This window comes from Carassius gibelio, chromosome A9 (genome assembly GCF_023724105.1).
Source record: "Carassius gibelio isolate Cgi1373 ecotype wild population from Czech Republic chromosome A9, carGib1.2-hapl.c, whole genome shotgun sequence".
Classification (NCBI taxonomy): Eukaryota; Metazoa; Chordata; class Actinopteri; order Cypriniformes; family Cyprinidae; genus Carassius; species Carassius gibelio.
Window position 1 is genome coordinate 30417211 of NC_068379.1, and position 18682 is coordinate 30435892.

Here is an 18682-nt window from a genome sequence, read left to right on the forward strand (position 1 = left end):
ACATTTGCCTGAGAGTATGTCAGTGCTTAAACAGCATTTAGCAGAATCGCATAGTTTACACTTCCAACCATTGAGAAGGAAGGGCAATTATGCTGATCAAAGGTGGCTTTTATGTGAACTAGAAGTAAGGATTTTCTGTATACCAAAAGTCACTTAATCTCAACCTGACAATGAGTTCTTCGAAATATATTTTTTATGTATATATCACGTCAGTAAATAATGACAAATAACAATTACGGGGTTTTAAAAATCAAATTAGGGAGTAGAAAAATTATTCTTACAAATGAAAACAATGGGTTACAGCCTTTATGAATTTAAAGTCAAAAATACATATTGTACTTGTGGAAGGAAAAATGTATCTTTATTTTATTTTTTTTAAGTAATCAGGCAGTGAACAGTAAACACATTCATGGTATGAAATGGCTTGTGCATGGTATCTGATATGTTAATATTGTGCATTAATGGCCAACAGAGTATAGACAGATCAGGTTTTAAGGAAATAGATTTTGATAAACAAGAACTATTGCCTGAATTATTGTGGCAAACAAAAACTAAATTTATTCAGAGCCTCTAAGACAAGGTACAGCACATACTGCTTTAAAAAAAAAAAAAAGACAAAAAAAAAAAAAAAGACAAAAAGCTCACAGGGTTGTACTGAATTCATCAGTAGCACTACAGTGGATTAAGTGTCTGAAATTCCGAATGGATATAAGATCAAAAGTTCAAATCAAAACACAACGGTCTCTCCCAAACAACACTGTCAGCAGCTGTTTCATCAGTGAAAAGCACCAAATGCAACCAAAGCCTCTGAAATGTCCAATGAATAAAAGGACATGTAACTACTATTTTTGCATAAAATAATTTTTTACATTAATATTTGTTGCAAAAATCTTGCAGCTTCCTCTCTTTACTTAAAGCTGCGGTAGGGAACTTTTGACGCTCTAGCGGTTAATAAACAGAACTGCTTGCGTCTTGCGGAAGAACATCGTAGCCGGAACTACTTCTCTCTGTTTATGTCTATGAAGAATCACAAAGGTACTGGGTTACTCCGCCGCGGTATCCCCGAAGCAATCTAAAATAGTCTGAATATAAACACTTATTATAGGTGCACCCAAGTGATTCAGGACAAGCAAAAAACACGGTTTGGAAAATGGATTCATAGTGTACTCACTTATTATATACATTTTTCTACATTTTGAACACAAACAAAGTTACGGACCGCAGCTCTGATTGGTTGTTTTTTACCGGGAGCGGATGACTTTCTGCAAATGGCAATAGAACCACTGGGAGGAGCCAGAGGAGCTTGATTTCTTTCACAGATTATCTGTCTCATATTCTACTGTCAGGACATAATGAAAGGTTTAACAAATATGTAAAAAATATATTTTTACAAAAGTTACCTACTGCAGCTTTAAATCAGTCACTGTGCTTTATCAAAACTTCTGGAATCAACCAGAAGTGTAAAACAATGACACGAAGAAGAATGGCCATATGAAATTTCACATTAATCACAATAGAAACACACAGTGATCCCATAGATGCAACAGAAGTATTTAAAAAAAAAATATATATTTTTTTTTTATGAAAAGTCTTTCAAGGGATAATTATTGAATTATTCAAATCATATTTTTGCCAACTGTTGAGTTTTTTGAGAACATGACCATTTTTAGCACTTGCACTTTTAACTGTGGAAGTATGTAAAAGTGCTCACTAAAATAGAAAAAAAAGTATGGTTTGCAGTTTCAAATCATATTTTAGCTTACTTTATTGCTAAATAAATATTTTCTCTTTTCGAATCCGAAAACTAAGATGTCAGGTTATTTAACAAACCTTGAATGAAAATGGAAACGGTACAGACAAATAAGTGGAAAAAAAATAGCTAAAATTGGTTAAATATACCAATTAACACATCTTCAAAAAAAAAAAAAAAACAGACAACAAACAATTCATATACAAAATTCTATATGGATAAATTTTGAAACACTGCCTTGGTAGGCCTCACTTTTCTGGTTTAACCACCTGAAAAATATGTGCCAATGCCCTGAGAGAGAGCAAACACCTCCACATTCAACCTGCCTCTTTGGCGTTACAGTGAGGGAACAGATGACTCGCAACTTCTCCTTAAGGCAGACTCAGTTCTTTTTTAATATTTTTATAATTTTCTATTTTTTCGTTAGATACAGGATACTGCTGAAGCGATACTGGGCCTGTATAAACGGTTGTGTTGAGTGTTCAAAGGCTCTTTAGCATGGCTTTATTTCTTGGATTGTGTCATGTAGCTGTTCTCGATACACAGCACGATGTAGGAACTGGAGCAGCTGCTGGAGGTCTGCTGGAGGAGTTGGCCAGCCTGCAGAGACGAGGCCAAGCCTGTCACCGCACGGTCTCCGGCCCTCCACGTCTCACAGTAGTTATCCGTCTGCCTGTGACCCCTGCCATCAGAACCATGCCAGATCATCTTCTCTGGCCTAAAGGATAGAGGGAAAAAAATGAATTTTAGATGGTTTAAGATCAGACTCAGACTGCATTCAAAACCTGGAAGACTTTCCAAAATTGCAAAGTCAAATTGCATTGCCTGACTGTGGGATCAGGATGCACAGCTTTTTAATCCATTCACTGGTAAACTACATTTTGTTTACTAGGTACTATACAGCTACAATTACATAGATTCATCTCTAGCTCAAGTACTCTGAGCGTTTTTATTTTTAATAAGAAAAATGAAAAGTGACAGGACGCTGTTTGAAGGGTTCACAGGATCAGCCAAAGCCACTGGCACTCACCAGGCACTGTCCCGCAGGACATCTCTGCCATCAAATGAGTAGATAGGAGCACTGTCCTTCATCCTGCTCTCTGAGTCACTGAAGAGAGACTCCCAGCTTCTGAAAAGGACTTGATCCTGCAGAGGAGAATATTAATGCCATGAAAAGACAAGAAACAACCAAGATCACTAAGTGCGTTCACTGGGTAAGTTTAGTCTTGAGGAGAAAATGTTGAGGAATTGACAAAATGATCCAAAAGATCAAATGAATACTCATCTACCAACATAGATCATTTGGCAAGAGTAAATGAATATGAAAAAAGAAAAGAAAAAAGAAATAATAATAATAATAATAATAAAATAAATAAATGGGATGGGAAGTTCCCCAGAAATATATATATATTTTTAAATAAAATGATTGATAAAATAAAATAAATGGTAACTGAAATAAAATGAAATATATAAAAAACATACACTTATTTCAGCAAGTTTCCAAGGCAATATTTCTTATTTTGATTCAGTTTCAATTAATTTTTTTAAATTAACAAAAACTACAATAGTATCTAAAAAAAAAAAAAAAAAAACACTGCTACACACCTTGAAGTTAACAATCGGTAACGTCTCTCTGTCAGATCTGCGGACGATACTATAGAGATCTTGAAGTTTGGAAGACAGGAAGGCTCTGAACGTTCCCTTCAGGCCCACGGCCCGAGCCTGCTGGAAGCACAGGAAGTCTGCCCCACGAATGCCTCTCATGTTGCCCACTTGTGGAGAATTCAGGGCGATAAGATGCAACTGTACAGAAAATTAAAATGGTGTCAAAAAAGTAAATTAACACAGGGGTTCTTTGCAAATGTTGTGATGAAGTTGACTGAACTAACCCCTGGTCCAGAAGTGTGGATGTGGCCCTCTGGTTGATTGACAGGAGGGCTAGGGCGGCGGGCTGGAGTGCTGGGGTTCCTCTCAGGTTGAACGGGGTGTCTGTGTGGTTGTATGGGTTCGGTGTAGGGTGGGTATCGTGGATCTGGGTAACGGGAGTCTGGTGGATTGGGGTTTCTATTCTCTGGCTCCCTCCTCGGAAACTCGATCGGCTGGTGCGGTGGAGAAATCTGTTCTGCTCCATTGTCAGCTGTGTGGTCTTGGGAATAGTGAACAACAGGGGGCGGCTGGACCGCTGCCACTTCATTGTCCTGGAGGAAGAGCCAACGAGCTAGTCATACCTTCAGGAATTGATATGCATCCACTATTTAAACATAAAAAAGAGCTTTATTCACACTGCTTACCAGCTCTCCGTAGAAGGGGTTATAATCTCCAAGCTGCAAACAAAAGGAAAATAAATAAATAAATAAACCCTTATATTGTAATGTTTTCCTTAAAATGAGTCAATGACAAATAAAAATTCATAAAAATAAAAATCTAGTTTAAATCGCATCCACCATGTTCCTAGAAATATGCATTCATGTTGATTTTCTATGTCTGGAAAAACCTATATGTTAACATAGGCATCATTTTGATTTAACCGCTCTAACTATGGCAAGTGGTGTGACAAAAAAAAAAAAAAAAGGTAACATTTTATTACACCTGGAGTACTTTTGAGTGTGCTAAAATAACTATTTTCTAAATAAAAAAGAATATAATAATAATATTACTTTTCGAAATGTTGTCAAACACATTTTTCATTGATTTTATTTATTTATTTATTATTTTTATAATTATTATAATTATTATTATTTTTTTTTTTGGTCATATCATGACAAACAGAACAAATCCTACCATGCCATGCCATATTTATGATAATCATTACAATTGCAATACCATTTCCTGTTTTAATGGTTTACTTGTCACATGACAAAAACCTGTTTGTTGGTTATACAACACTAACTTTGATTTGGCAGACTTTTTTATGTAAACATTGTAAAAATTGTTATTAAAGTAATTTTATGTATGAAATGCATTTTTATACTATTTTACAACAAATGAAAAGGTTTAAACAAAATGAGTGTTTAAGCACCATACCATCACTTGTCTGACACCATCCCGAACTCTGAGGTAGAGATCGTTTCTGTCCAAAATGTAAATCAAAGCACCTTCAGACTGTCTGCGTGCCGTAGCCATCATTATGTCATAAGACCTCAGGAAAGTCACCTGCTTAAACATTTAAAAATATGGGCATGATTAAAGTAGAAAGTGTCAGGTATGTAATCATGTACACGCCATGAACGTCCCACTCACTCCAGATCCAGTGCCAGGAACTCCAGGAGGCCCCGGGGGACCTGGAGGTCCGGGAATACTGAGTTCTGAAACAAACACAAATCATACAACGCTGTCTGTTATAGAAGTTCCTCAAAAATATTCTAAAGTAAGTGTGTTAATAATTGTACTTATTTTTTCTTACGTGGCCTGTAGGCTCCTGGCAATGATGGTGACCCTGGAGGTCCAGGGGGTCCAGGAGGTCCTTGGTTTCCTGGACGACCATCATAACCAACACCAGGTGATCCTGGTGGACCCTGTGGTCCAGGGGGACCTCTGATTGAGTCTCCTTTAGGTCCCTAGAAAATATATCTTATATAAGACCATCTATATATAGTCAACAACTCAATTGGGTTATGTCCAGAAACTGCCAATAATTCTTACAGGAGGTCCAGGGTTTCCTGGTGGTCCCTGTACAGCTCCAAAATGAGGGTCATAAAATCCTCCTCCTGGCTCTCCTTTCTCTCCTTTAAGACCGGGCTCCCCCTGCTCCCCCTTCATCTCATTCTAAGGAAATGGGTGCCATGTTTTGTGTTCTTGAAATCATAATCAAATTGTTTCATCAAAGACTAATTTACATATTTAGTGAATCACATACCTTGAGGGCATAGATATCAATGTTAGAGGAAAAACCTGTGGAAAAAATACTGCATTAATACATTAAATACCACAATACCCTTTACAATGAGTTAATAATTATGTCAAGCTACTAAGTCAGGGTACTTCAGCAACTAAATTTACAGAGGCTGGGACAGCCCTGTTATTGCCTCCTGCTATCAGCCCGAGTGTCTAGAAACAGCAACAGTGGTAAATTTTACCTGGCGACCCTGGAACTCCAGGAGAACCCTGGTCTCCTTTCTCTCCTTTCATAGCTTAAGAAAACAAGACAACGCATTGTTCAAAGATGTAAAAATTTGCTGAACACATTCTACATATTAAAATTCACACGAAATGCAGTTTTTGATCCATTTCTGTAATGTTAATTGTTTTGAGCAAAACAAGTTATGTACAGGGAAAAAATATAGGTTGGGACTTAATTTTTTCCATTGGGAAGTAGTTGGACCAAGTTTGTTAAATCAGCACTAAAGAAAAACTGTTTAAAGGGGACAATGGATGCCCATTTTCCACAAGTTGGTATGATTCTTTAGGGTATTCATGAAATGTCTACAACACACTTTGGTTAAAATTTCTCAGTGGTCACAAAAAACACCCCCTTTTTACCTTGTCAAAAACAGCTCTGTTCACAGCGACCCGTTTCGGTCAATGTCTTTTTAAACGATAATGAGCTTACATCAAAAACAAAACTATTCCACTGTGTCCCTCAGTGGCTCTGATGTCAGGAGAAAATAAAGACTCATGTTCACTTTTACATCCAAGTATAAAACACCTGCAGTGCTTTCAAGACAATGTCGCTACAGCTGCTCGAGCATGGAGAAAATGGCAGACAGCATACAACTGGCTGAGGGCGGGAAAATGCTGATATAGTCCGGTTGTGGGTGGGGCCAAAATTAAACAGCTTGATAATTGAGACTGTTTAGGTTTTTTGAGGATCAAAAAATATTTTTTTTTATCATTGCAGGGCAGTTGTGACCACACACTTCTAAGACACATTTATGTGTGTGAATTTTGCACCCGATTTACCCTTTAAGAGGCAGAAGGTTTTTTTTGTCTTTTATTTATTTTTATTTTTTTTGTTGAAAACATGCACAGTTAAAACATGTACAGTAAGATCACGAAAGTACTTTAACATGTAAACGGAGCACATTTTGATTTCACGTTGACTTTAAGGACCTTGTGACACAATATCTTTTGATTATCTGCTGTGACAGGAATTACTGCAATAACCTACCTGGATACTGTCTCGAATAATCTTCATATCTCTGAAATGGAAAAAGGAGATTGCAAATCATTGCTGTTGCAATCATGATCACTTCAGTTTAACATAGCCAACACACGGAGCTCATTCCGCAATGATTCATGCATAGATTATAGGTTATCTGACTCAAAAAGCACTTACACCAAATCTGTCCAAGGGCACAGCAGGTCCAGGGGGACCAGGGGGTCCTGGGGGACCAGGGGGACCCTTGAAAAGACACAAAAATAAGCAATCCATATCTGAATGAACAAACTTCATTTATTTTCAAATTCAAGAGCTTGTGGTGTACTTACTGGGTAGCCATATCCAGAGCCTGACCCTGACTCTCCCTTCTCTCCTTTGTATCCATTTATACCTGGCCGACCCTATAGGCATATAGTGAAATGAAAGTCACAATCAGTAAAATATGCTGTTGTCTGTCAAGGAATATTGTCTGTTGATGAAAGTTTAATTTTCATACTTACGGGTCTGCCTGGCATTCCAAATTCACCTTTCAAACCAGGAGGTCCAGCTGGACCCTGAATAAAATGAGATATGACTTAGATGTTGCTGAGAATGTTCCAAATAGAGGCATGACACTTTTTGTTCCCTTTAACTTTTAACTTAAAAATTGAATTTAAGTAATAAAAACATACAGGAGGTCCGACTGGTCCAGGAAGCCCACTCTCACCCTACAGAGAGAAAAAAAAATAAATTAATTTTGATATATGGTACTAAAAAATTTGTACATCTATTTAATCTTTAGTATTTTCCTCATTTCTGAATGTTAGTTAAGTCATTAAAAATATGAAGAAACACAAAATATGGGAATTATTTACTAATAGTGTCCAAAAGTCATATTGAACGAAACTGTTTTTCCTGAACACTTCAATATCCAATTAACATTCCATCCAAAAATTAAATGAAATAAAATGCATAAAAATGTATTATATAAAACAAAATAACACAATACCTTTTGGCCTATCACTCCACCAAGGTAAAATGGGTTTCCATCAGCTCCAAGAATAAGTCCAGGTTCTCCTTTCTCACCCTGCAAATGAAATGATGTTACAGCAGTGAATTTGAGGTTTTTAAACACTTCATATCAAGCTTTGTCTGTTGGTTTTGGCTTACAAACCTTAATGCCGTAGCCTGGTGATCCAGGATCTCCTTGGTCACCCTTTGGTCCTACTGGGCCCTGATTGGAAAAGTAGATGGAGTTTAAGATGGATTATAAAACATAATTCCAACTATAAAGTTTAGATTAATTAATTTATAATTGTAAATATATATGTATATGTAATGGATAATTATTTTAATTTCAAATGTAACTATTAACCGAACATTACATGGTTAAAGGGTTAGTTCACCCAAAAATGTAAATTATGTCATTAATGACTCGCCCTCATGTTGTTGCGAACCCGTAAGACCTCCGTCCATCTTCAGAACAGTTGAAGATATTATAGATTTAGTCCGAGCGCTTTCTGTCCCTCCATTGGAAATGTATGTACAGTATACTGTCCATGTCCAGAAAGGTAATAAAAACATCATCAAAGTAGTCCATGTGACATCAGAGGGTCAGTTAGAATCTGTTGAAGCATCGAAAATACATTTTGGACCAAAAATAAAAAAAATTATGACTTTATTCAGCATTGTCTTCTCTTCCGCGTCTGTTGTGAGCAGTGTAGTGATGTCCGGTTCGCGAACGAATCATTTCATTTAACCGGTTCTTCTTAGCGAACCGGTTTAACCAATTCACCAAATCGAACTGAATCGTTTGAAATGGTTCACGTCTCCAATAAGCATAAATCCACAAATGACTTAAGCTGTTAACTTTTTTTTACATGGCCGACACTCCCTCGGAGTCAAAATAAACCAATATCCCGGAGTAATTCATTTACTCAAACAGTACACAGACTGAAGCGTCACTGCGGAATCATGAAAGCGGATATAAACAGACCCGGAAGAGAATACAATGCTGAATAAAGTCATAGTTTTTGTTATTGTTGGACCAAAATGTATTTTCAATGCTTCAACAAATTCTAACTGACCCTCTGATGTCACATGGACTACTTTAAAGAGCCACACAGATGGGAAAAATTACCTGTATTACAGTGTATGATGTAGCTGTCCATCAGTGTAAACAATGTGCAAAGTAATTAAACCAAAAAGTACATGATTTATAAAGTTATTGGCTTCTAAAGTAAGGAGTCGACTCTGAATCACTGAAACGAGTCGTTATAGATTTCAAATATTTTGCCCATCTCTATGTACGTCACTAGAACACTTTGCATAATAATCTCCGCCTATTGTCTTGGGAGAAACGGAACTCTGACCTGCCCCACCCCCACTCCGTGAATACTCAACGAAGAGACATGAGAGAGATATCTATAGAAAGCTTGACATGTCTTCTTTAAAACTAAATAAGTGCTGCTAACAGATATTCTGTGATAAAGTAATCCATATGAAAACAACGCAATGTCCGTTTTTCACGTCTCCCTTCATTATATCTAATGTGACCACGCCCACGCGCTGAACGCGCTATTCAGATTCAAAATGAAGTGCGCGGCTTGAATACACCCACACAGAAGAAAAAACAGCGAGACTGTTCAAGTTTTTTATTTTACTGTTTGCTTCGCGGTGAGAGGAATAAGACATAATTCACCCCAAAAAGATGCTAACGCATTGTTTACCGTGAAGTTGTGTGCGGAACAACCAATCAAAACTGACTATGTCAGTTGACCAATCAGAACACAGTATGCTACCGAAAGGTGGGGTTTAAGGAAACCGTTTGGGGATCTCTGAGAATTGAGGTAATTTTAAAATGATATTTTGACAAAATGAAAATGTTTTTTAACCTTGGATGGATTTAAACCTATCGTACATGACTTATAAACAGTGATAGGAAGCTTAGAATTTTCATCTTACTGGCTCTTTAAAGATGTTTTTATTACCTTTCTGGACATGGACAATATACTGTACGTTTTTAATGGAGGGACAGAAAGCTCTCGGAATAAATCTAAAATATCTTAAACTGTGTTCCGAAGATGAACGGAGGTCTTGGGTTTGGAACGACATGAGGGTGAGTCATTAATGACATCATTTTCATTTTTGGGTGAACTAACCCTTTAAGGGACTTCTGTGATTTGCATCAGGCTTAAGAAACTATTTACCCATGTTAAAAATCACAGTCTCTCCTGCCTTGTGGCATTATTAATTACTTCTAGAATACACAGTATAAATATCTAAGGTTGTTTTAATCAAAAAAGTTGGTTGGGCTAACAAATTAAGTTATGCAGTACTAACTGGGAATCCTGCTTGACCAGGAATACCAGCCCCACCCTGAAAATCACACAAACGATATATCACTTTTACAAAAAAAACAACAAAAAACAACAAGGTCTGTATTTCAGTCTGTATTAATGCCCTCTGCCATACTAAAAAAAGACTATCAGAAGTAGAATTTTCATACCTGAGGCCTTGCTCCTCCAGTTTCATCATTCTGTACAGAAAAATGACAAACAACTTAATAAGAATATGGACTATTATAAGCAAAAAATCAATATAAATATGAAGAATTACATTTTCATAATAACGATAAATAATTTGTCCAGGTGGTCCAGGGGGGCCGGGTGGACCTAGAAGTCCAGCTCCATCTCGACCAGGTTCACCCTAAAAAAGATGATCACATTTAACAATGATTAAATAGGTCTTTAGTGATTTCACAAGTCCCAGGTATTCCACAAAACCACTTCAAAACCAAAAGTCAACTCACCCGGTCACCTCTGTCTCCCTTGTTGCCCTTTGGTCCCTGTGGGAAAATGCAAAACGCTGATCTCAGACTGAAGTACTTCACATCGGAGGGGCTGTTTAGTAAATTTGCACCTAAGAGTTTTATTAAAATGAAACGCACCTGCGGTCCAGGAAATCCATCCAAACCAGGTTGGCCATCATTTCCCTGAGGTCCCTCACTGCCTTTCTCACCAGGAATTCCTGGGACACCAGGTGTACCCTGAGAAACAAGATATAAATAAAATAGAAAAAGGGTTTGATACGAACATTTTATATTTGGTATAGAAATCTCATTTGAACAAATAAATGAAGTCTTACTTGTGGTCCTGGGACACCAGGAGGTCCCTGAAATTAAATAGGATTGCAGCCAATTAACTTCTAAAGATAAACAAGAGAAAATGAAAGCAGAGCATAAAAACAAACAAACCTGGATTCCTACTGGTCCTCTTACTCCAGGGACTGAACTGAAGTGAACACCAGAACCCTCCATATCATCCTGAACACATACAAAGAACTCAATACTTTTGCATTTTTCCCTACAAGACAGTGAAATATTAAGTATAATTGATTAATACTTACAAAACCAACATGATATCTTGGGCCAGGAGGACCAGGTGGCCCTGGTGGCCCAACAGGTCCCATTGGTCCTGGAAGACCAGCAAGTCCACCCTCTCCAGGAAGGCCGGGGGAACCAGAAGAACCTTTGGCACCCTTTAAAGTCAAGGAGAAAGATAAATAATTGAACAAGGTTTTCAAGATACCAAGAGCAAAACATTAGTTTGCCATTCAGACAATGAATCTACAAAGCAATGTCACAAAGAGTCCAAACTACCATCAGTAAAATAATATAATGTTACATTTCAGGTATTAGAACTATAGAGTAGAAGGCTGAAATGTCTGTGAAGAAAATCGATTGCAACACTCAAGACCTGCTACCTGCCACCCTGCAGCTTTAGAGGAGAAGGATGAGGCAGAGTAGGAGAGAAGATCATAAAGATAGCTGGGAAAGTAGGAGTTTTGCTACAGAGACAGAAACATAAAAGAACCCTGAGTGGGTTTGACTGTTTCAGAAAGAGATGTTTTCTGAAGCAGAATTCCACACTGTGTCCTAACTAGATGTGACACAATACATCAACATGATTCTTCCTTTTTTCTTCAACAATGGGCCCTTTTAATAATGAACAACTGTCATTTCCACTACATCTCAAAGTGTGCAGTGTGTTTGAAAGCATTCTGTGCTGGAAATGACAGTGATGGAAATTACATTTTAAAGAGACTTGGATTGAAATCACTCATTTTTATGTATATTTTACAGCATTTGTTTTTTTTTTTTTGTATGGTTTGAAAAAAAAAGAGCTTTATTGGAAAATAAAAGTCTATTATCAAAAAATATATATTATCTTATATATGCTTTATAAACAAGTACACTAACTTTCAATAAAACCTTATTATGGAAAGACTAGTTGGAAAAGTATATCTCTAAATAATTTTCATTAAAAATGGTTTATTGATTCAATCATATATAATTTTCATTTTAATGATAGTTTTTCAAGTCTAGGTAACATGTGCAAACTATGCACAAGTGTTTCAGAGGTTTCTCATAAGGTGCACACATTACACAAACTGACCTTCTCTCCCACAGGTCCAGGTAGGCCCAGCTCACCGGCATCACCCTGTGGAGCACAAAATCAGTCTAGTGTCTAAAGATAGCTACCATTACAAGAATCTCAACAGAGCTGAATTATGCAAGTCCATAGCCATTAAAGGACCAGCATAGCTATCTACTGTATGTATGGACCGTGCTCCTACACTTTTTTTGCCAATGGATTGCCATGACTTTTCCATGACCTTTTCAGTCGTTTGTGATGACAGCATAAGAATGTTTTAGAAATCATTTTATAGAGACTGCCAGACTGGATTTATATTTGTATGCCAGACTGTGACGAGAGGTTCCCACCAATGTCCTCTACCGTATGCTATTGCCCACTCACTGAGCCCAGCAATAAATATTTTATCCCAGGAACTTAAATTAATACAGGAAGCCCTGATGTCAAGTGAAATATTGGATTTCAAATGTATGCTTAATTTTCAAAGACAAAATAAAGTCATCACACTGGCTTGAAAGCATGTTTACTCTCTACGAGCATTCACAAAAAGCTACATTTAGATAATTAAATGTTTAGAGTAACTTTTTAAGGTTTTTCCAGGTTTATAAATCACAACAGGTTTTATTAGAAGAGACTGGACTTCTTACCTTCTCTCCTTTAGGGCCTGTTAAGCCTGGTTTTCCATCAGCCCCTGGTAAACCTGGAAGTCCCTATTAAAAAATAACATCCTTTTTTACATTTATTTATTTATTTTTTAATTTTTATGACTTTAACAAGACACAAAATGACAGGGAGAAATAGTGCACACACACTTTACCCACATGGCCACGTTTCTGATTAATAACGCTTTATTCCAACACAACATTACCAAACAAATTTTATACACATGGACCATGTCTCCTTAGACTTACCGGTTGACCTGGAGCTCCATTTTGCCCAGGAGGACCTGGAGGCCCAAAACCACCAGAGCCTGAAGACCCAGGGCCAGGGGGACCAGGGAGGCCAGGGGGACCAGCAGGACCAGGTAGGCCAGGCAAACCAGGCATTGCCTAAAAACAAATAAAAAGTTACCATATTTCCAGACTATAAGTCACACTTTTTTTCATAGTTTGGCTGGTCCTGCAACTTATAGTCAGGTGCGACTTTTGACATGAACCAGGAGAAATGAACCAAGAGAAAACATTACCGTCTACTGCCGCCAGAGGGCACTCTATGCTGCCAGAGATGCTGCTAACTGCTCCTGTAGTCTACACTGAGCAATATAGAGCGCCCTCTCACGGCTGTAGACGGTAATGTTTTCTCTTGGTTCCTGGTTCTTAATAAATGAGACTTATGGCCCGATGCGACTTATATACACATTTTTTTTTTCCTAGTCATGACGTATTTTTGGACTGATGCGACTTATACTCAGGTGTGACTTATAGTCAGAAAAATACGGTACTAAGAACCGCAAGCTTTTATAAACAGGAAATTTAAGAATTACAAACAAAACTACAAAATTTTGCTTCATTCAGTGTCTGCTACAAGTAATTATAGGAATTTTTAAAATATATTCAACTTTGGAAACAATTATTTTAATTTGTAATATTTCACAATATTTCCGTTTTTACCGTATTTTTAATCAAATAAATGCAGCCTTGGTGAGCAAAAGAGACTTGTTTCATAGACACAAAAAAACCTTACCAATCCCAAACTTTTAAACATTAGTGTATATGAAGTAAATTGAAGATTATCAGCAATGAATGCCATGTATCATTCCAAAAATGGATATTTCTAGCTGTTGATCCGAATTAATCCTATTAGTTAATATAGTGCACATAGGACATACCCGCACACTGTCCAGATCAAATCCAGAACCCTCCATGTCCACAAATGTCTATAAAATGAATACAGAGGAAAGATTATGAAACATTTTTTTTTTTTTTTTTTTTAAAGGAAAGCAGTCACAAAAACCGTTGATTAATAAATGAACTCACAGGCCTATCAGAGCGAGATGGGGGTCCCGGTGGGCCTGGAAGCCCTGGAGGACCTCGAGGTCCTGGCTGACTTTCACCTCGCTCTCCCTAAAATTAAAACATGAGTACAAAAAGTTGAACTGGCATACTGTAAAAGGCATTCGCAATGCATTTCTAAATGGTGCACAGTCATAATAAGCTACGATAATGGACATCAACAATACTTACTTTCTCTCCTTTGGGTCCAGGACTCCCAGGAGTTCCTGGAAAACCTGGAGGTCCAACTTGGCCCTGTTACAAAAACAGAGTCTTATGCATTTGCACATGAAACATATGGATGCAAACACAAACGCACGAAATTACAACTACATCCAGACTTTTCTTCCCATTTTGTTTAGCAAAATCAAACGGTTCCCACCAAATACACAAGCAGGTAGAATTTCAGATTGAAAAAGGAAAAATACGGAAAATGTACTTGACCCAGGTCTATTTTATTCAGTTTTATGAAATGCATTACTTACAGCTTTTCCATCTTCACCAGGGTCACCCTATAAAGGAGAGGATAAAATATTAGCTCTGTTCAGATATGACCAATGCATTATGCATAGTCTCAAGGGCAGGAACACAATGTTCCTTTGGTTTTGCAAGGATGCATATCTAACACATAATCCTGTATTAACACCATACTCTCTGCTTGTGATGTGGAACACCATAGGGATCTATTACTGTTCTAACATGTCAGCTGCAAATGCAAGACCACTTATGACACATACAGTTATGGTGAGATGCTGTTTCTTTTAAATGGAAATGCATTGGCTAACAGAAAATAGAGCCAGTAACTGAACCATTCCTTTCACTGTGATCTACTCACCGGCTCCCCTTCAGCTCCAGCAGGGCCAGGCGGTCCTGGTGGTCCAGGTGGTCCTCTTGGTCCTGTCACCTTCTGCATAACGGACCCATCTCCCCTCACTTCTACCTCTGCACTGGGCCCTGGGGGTCCAGGAGGCCCTGGAGGACCAGGAGGGCCACGGTCACCCTTTGATCCAGGATAACCAAAACCAGAACTACCCTGAAACCAAAACGCAGGAAAGATATGAGCATAAGTAAAGACGTTTTACACCAAGGATGATAACTATAATGATAACAGTACAGTTTTAAAAATCGTTCAAAATGTAAAAGAATAGAGTGCACACTACTAAACGGCACAGACGAACAATATCAGTGGAATCACTTTCACAATGATTTTTTCCCCCACTTGATTAATGATAAAAACATTGAAAGTCAGTCAGAATCCACCCTGCTAAAGACCTCAAGCAATTTAAAGTGGCAGATGACAAAACTTCAGCATGTGTTTATTATAAACCGAATGTTGTCTTGTTTTAATGTGGACACTAATATAGTCATCGTTCTAGTTATTGTTCTTGTTGCGAACAGGCCTGAGAAAAAGCTTCATTAATGTCAATAAACCAATATGCTTAAAAAGAGGAAAATAATATTTACTTCCAAAGGGAGAGTTCACCAAAAATGATGAAACACTAAAAGAGACATTAGGGAGATCATCAGCTGCCTACGCATAATAATTTAAGAACACAATATAATTTGCATTTTACAAGAAAATAAATAATGATATGAGGGTAAATGATTACGGCATTTTAATTTTGGCATGAACTATTCCTTTAATTCACATTTAACTGGTGCAAAATACTGTATGTTGTCACAGTTATGGCATTGTAGAAGCATCAGAACAAACCTTCAGTCCTTTCTCTCCTGCGTCCCCCTGTGAAAACAGACAAAAATGATTGACCTGTCTGCCACTCTCCGCACTCTAACAGATGGCTGAACATTCAAGCTCCCCATCATTGACTTCACGCATTACGCTGGATTTGAAGGACATAAAACTTCAATGTAACAATATGACAAAAGAGAAGGGCCCAAAAGAGAATCTCCTATTGTAGCTGAACAATAATTTTATATAAATGAAAGTCATCTTCTAGCAATTAACACTATTGTTTTTGTTAAAGTTGTTATATAGCTTAAATGTAGCTACTTCTATAAAAAAATAGCTCTTAATTCTGCTTGGATGAGCCAACATTCAAAACCATTTACCAAAATACACACACACCTAAGACTGCATATCAATTTAACTGTAGATTAATGTTGCTTGACAACATAAAAAGCCTATAGTTAAATGAGCTATATTATTATTGGTGTACTTTATAACAATGACAATAACATCACGTACCATAGATAAATTATTGTAATGGACAGGTTCTCATGGCTTATTACTTTTGCAACCGAGCTGTAGAGATGTAGAGAAACACTCAGAGATGTTAACAGTACTCAACACACCTTCTCTCCTTTAGCACTGCCACCAGATCCAGATCCTGAATCACCCTTCGGCCCCGCAAGACCCCTCTCACCTTTGTCACCCTTCTCTCCTCTGTCTCCTTTCTCTCCTTTTACACCTGTAAATTTGAAAATGTCTGATTAATTTAAAAAAATAACCTTTCCTCTTATATGCTTTACATTTTCGAAAACATATTTAGCTCATATTTCACCCCAAAATCAAAAGAACAAAATAAGAAATTAGATTTTGCATGGGAAGTCTATTTAGCTAGAATTTTTTTTAAAGAGGATTTTTTTTTTTTTTACACAGTGACATACTTTTCATTTAAAATATTTTTCAAAATACTGAAATGCAAAATAATTTTGATTAAAGTTACTGTACTGCAAAAAAGGGGCGTTGTATTCAAACTAGCATTCGGTGAACAGCATTCATTTTATGTTGGTGTTAAAAAATGACTATGGTATACAAGAATCCAGTAGAGAATTCTTGGAATAATAAAAAATATGTATATACACTGTAAAAATAAATGGAATCTAACACATTATGAAACTTAGAATTCTACTGCAAAATGTGCTTATTTTTTATGAAAGTAATGACAGAATACAGAAGATCTAAATGGCCCTAAAAATGCTTATAATGTCTTTTTGTGGTGAAATGTGACCTGGATGTTTTTGTGACATTCAGCATACAATACAATAAAACTATATAAATAAATAAAAATACCAAGACAATATCAAGGAAGGTGGGCAGCACTCCACATATTCATGTAAGAATATGCCTACCAGCAGAAGCTTCTATAAGCAGGTCAAGAAGCATTGTTTTAACAAAACAATACAAATACAATATAACAATTATAGCGATTAATGCCATACGTATGCAGCAACACTACTGCATCCTCACAGTCTGCTGCAATCCCTCTTGGGCATCTCTACACATCCTAAACAGCGTTTTGCCAGCTTTTCATGCAAAGCATGATGTAGAAATTCTGCTGAGAATTTCTATGCAAAAATTCCATGTCCATTTGAGAGATTTTCTCTCACTAGCGACCCACCTGGCCCTGCAGAACCGAGCCTGGACTCCACAGAATACAGTATGCCATCACCAGCTGAGCCTGACGCACTTAGAGAGATTGAAGCTTGTCTAGAATCATCATACAACCCTGAAGTTTGCCTGCTAACATCAATTACGTCAAGCGTTTGTGGAAAGTGACCATATGAGCCAGAAGTTTGTTGAGAACCACCAGAGGACCCAGAGATTGTTTGGGAATCACCATATGACCCAGAAGTTCGTTCAGAATCACCATATGAGCCAGATGTTTGCCAGGAATCACCGTAGGAGATGGAGGTTTTTCGGGAATCCCCATAAGGACCAGATGTTTTTTGAGAACCGCCATATGAGCCAGATGTTTGTCGAGAATCACCGTAGGACCGAGAGGAATCGACTGAGCCTAATGTTTAACAAAACTTACCAATTCAGCTTATTCTGAAGAAAGATCACATTTCAGTAAACCATTGACAAACATATGTAGATGAATGTTTTGATGTGAGGTAGTAAAAATAATAAGTAGCAACTGCTTGTGTCAATAGATTTCAATTACAATACATATTTTTAAAGGCCGTTTTCTCAAAATGAGTTTTTTCTTCAACACTGACCCATAAATCTCCACTTCAGTAGCACTTACACACACCAAACTTGACCTTTTTATTCCTGTCTATATTCTGAAGATTTTTACAGAGGGATTTGTTCATATATATTTTCCTTGATTATATACAACATTTTATTCCCTCCAAAATTGTGAAAATATATTGTTTTCTGGCTGTTCAAAGTATTTTCTGAATTATGGAGTGACAAAAAAAAACATAACCAGAATTCCCTCTGTAAAAACATTTGACTCTAATATGTCAAAAAAAGTAAAAAAACATTTTTTGAAACTGACTTCATCTAGAGTTCAGATTTTTGTACTAGATATTTATGCAAATTAGCACATATTTCATTAAATAATGCCTCATTTGCATATTTAAACATAACATTGTTGAAAACTTGTAATACTAATTTTTTTTTTTTTGCAATAATCAATGTAATTATTCAACTGGGTAAGTAAGGTGATAACTATTAGTT

The 18682-nt window shown here is 37.0% G+C and overlaps 1 protein-coding gene across 4 annotated transcripts in view; it reads right to left on the bottom strand.

The window, feature by feature from the left end:
* Nucleotides 1-339: 339 nt before the first annotated feature.
* The window catches only part of LOC128020138 (collagen alpha-1(XVIII) chain), a 75398-nt gene continuing 57055 nt past the window's right edge, over nt 340-18682 (bottom strand). For 3 of the 4 annotated variants that reach the window (XM_052606783.1, XM_052606780.1, XM_052606782.1), the window contains 36 exons: nt 16567-16682; nt 15968-15994; nt 15089-15286; nt 14739-14765; nt 14446-14508; nt 14239-14325; nt 14091-14138; nt 13174-13311; nt 12910-12972; nt 12284-12328; nt 11235-11366; nt 11083-11151; nt 10974-11000; nt 10777-10875; nt 10639-10674; nt 10446-10535; nt 10336-10365; nt 10170-10205; nt 8002-8061; nt 7837-7914; nt 7520-7555; nt 7349-7402; nt 7178-7249; nt 7026-7091; nt 6858-6888; nt 5827-5880; nt 5607-5641; nt 5393-5515; nt 5154-5307; nt 4991-5055; nt 4775-4903; nt 4042-4074; nt 3640-3948; nt 3356-3553; nt 2781-2896; nt 340-2468 (listed from right to left, as the gene is read on the bottom strand). In XM_052606783.1, coding sequence (XP_052462743.1) covers nt 2255-2468; nt 2781-2896; nt 3356-3553; nt 3640-3948; nt 4042-4074; nt 4775-4903; nt 4991-5055; nt 5154-5307; nt 5393-5515; nt 5607-5641; nt 5827-5880; nt 6858-6888; nt 7026-7091; nt 7178-7249; nt 7349-7402; nt 7520-7555; nt 7837-7914; nt 8002-8061; nt 10170-10205; nt 10336-10365; nt 10446-10535; nt 10639-10674; nt 10777-10875; nt 10974-11000; nt 11083-11151; nt 11235-11366; nt 12284-12328; nt 12910-12972; nt 13174-13311; nt 14091-14138; nt 14239-14325; nt 14446-14508; nt 14739-14765; nt 15089-15286; nt 15968-15994; nt 16567-16682 — 3158 coding nt within the window. In that variant the 3' untranslated portion in view covers nt 340-2254. The remainder of the gene's footprint in view (nt 2469-2780; nt 2897-3355; nt 3554-3639; nt 3949-4041; nt 4075-4774; nt 4904-4990; nt 5056-5153; nt 5308-5392; nt 5516-5606; nt 5642-5826; nt 5881-6857; nt 6889-7025; nt 7092-7177; nt 7250-7348; nt 7403-7519; nt 7556-7836; nt 7915-8001; nt 8062-10169; nt 10206-10335; nt 10366-10445; nt 10536-10638; nt 10675-10776; nt 10876-10973; nt 11001-11082; nt 11152-11234; nt 11367-12283; nt 12329-12909; nt 12973-13173; nt 13312-14090; nt 14139-14238; nt 14326-14445; nt 14509-14738; nt 14766-15088; nt 15287-15967; nt 15995-16566; nt 16683-18682) is intronic. The other variant, XM_052606781.1, reaches the window with a different exon arrangement.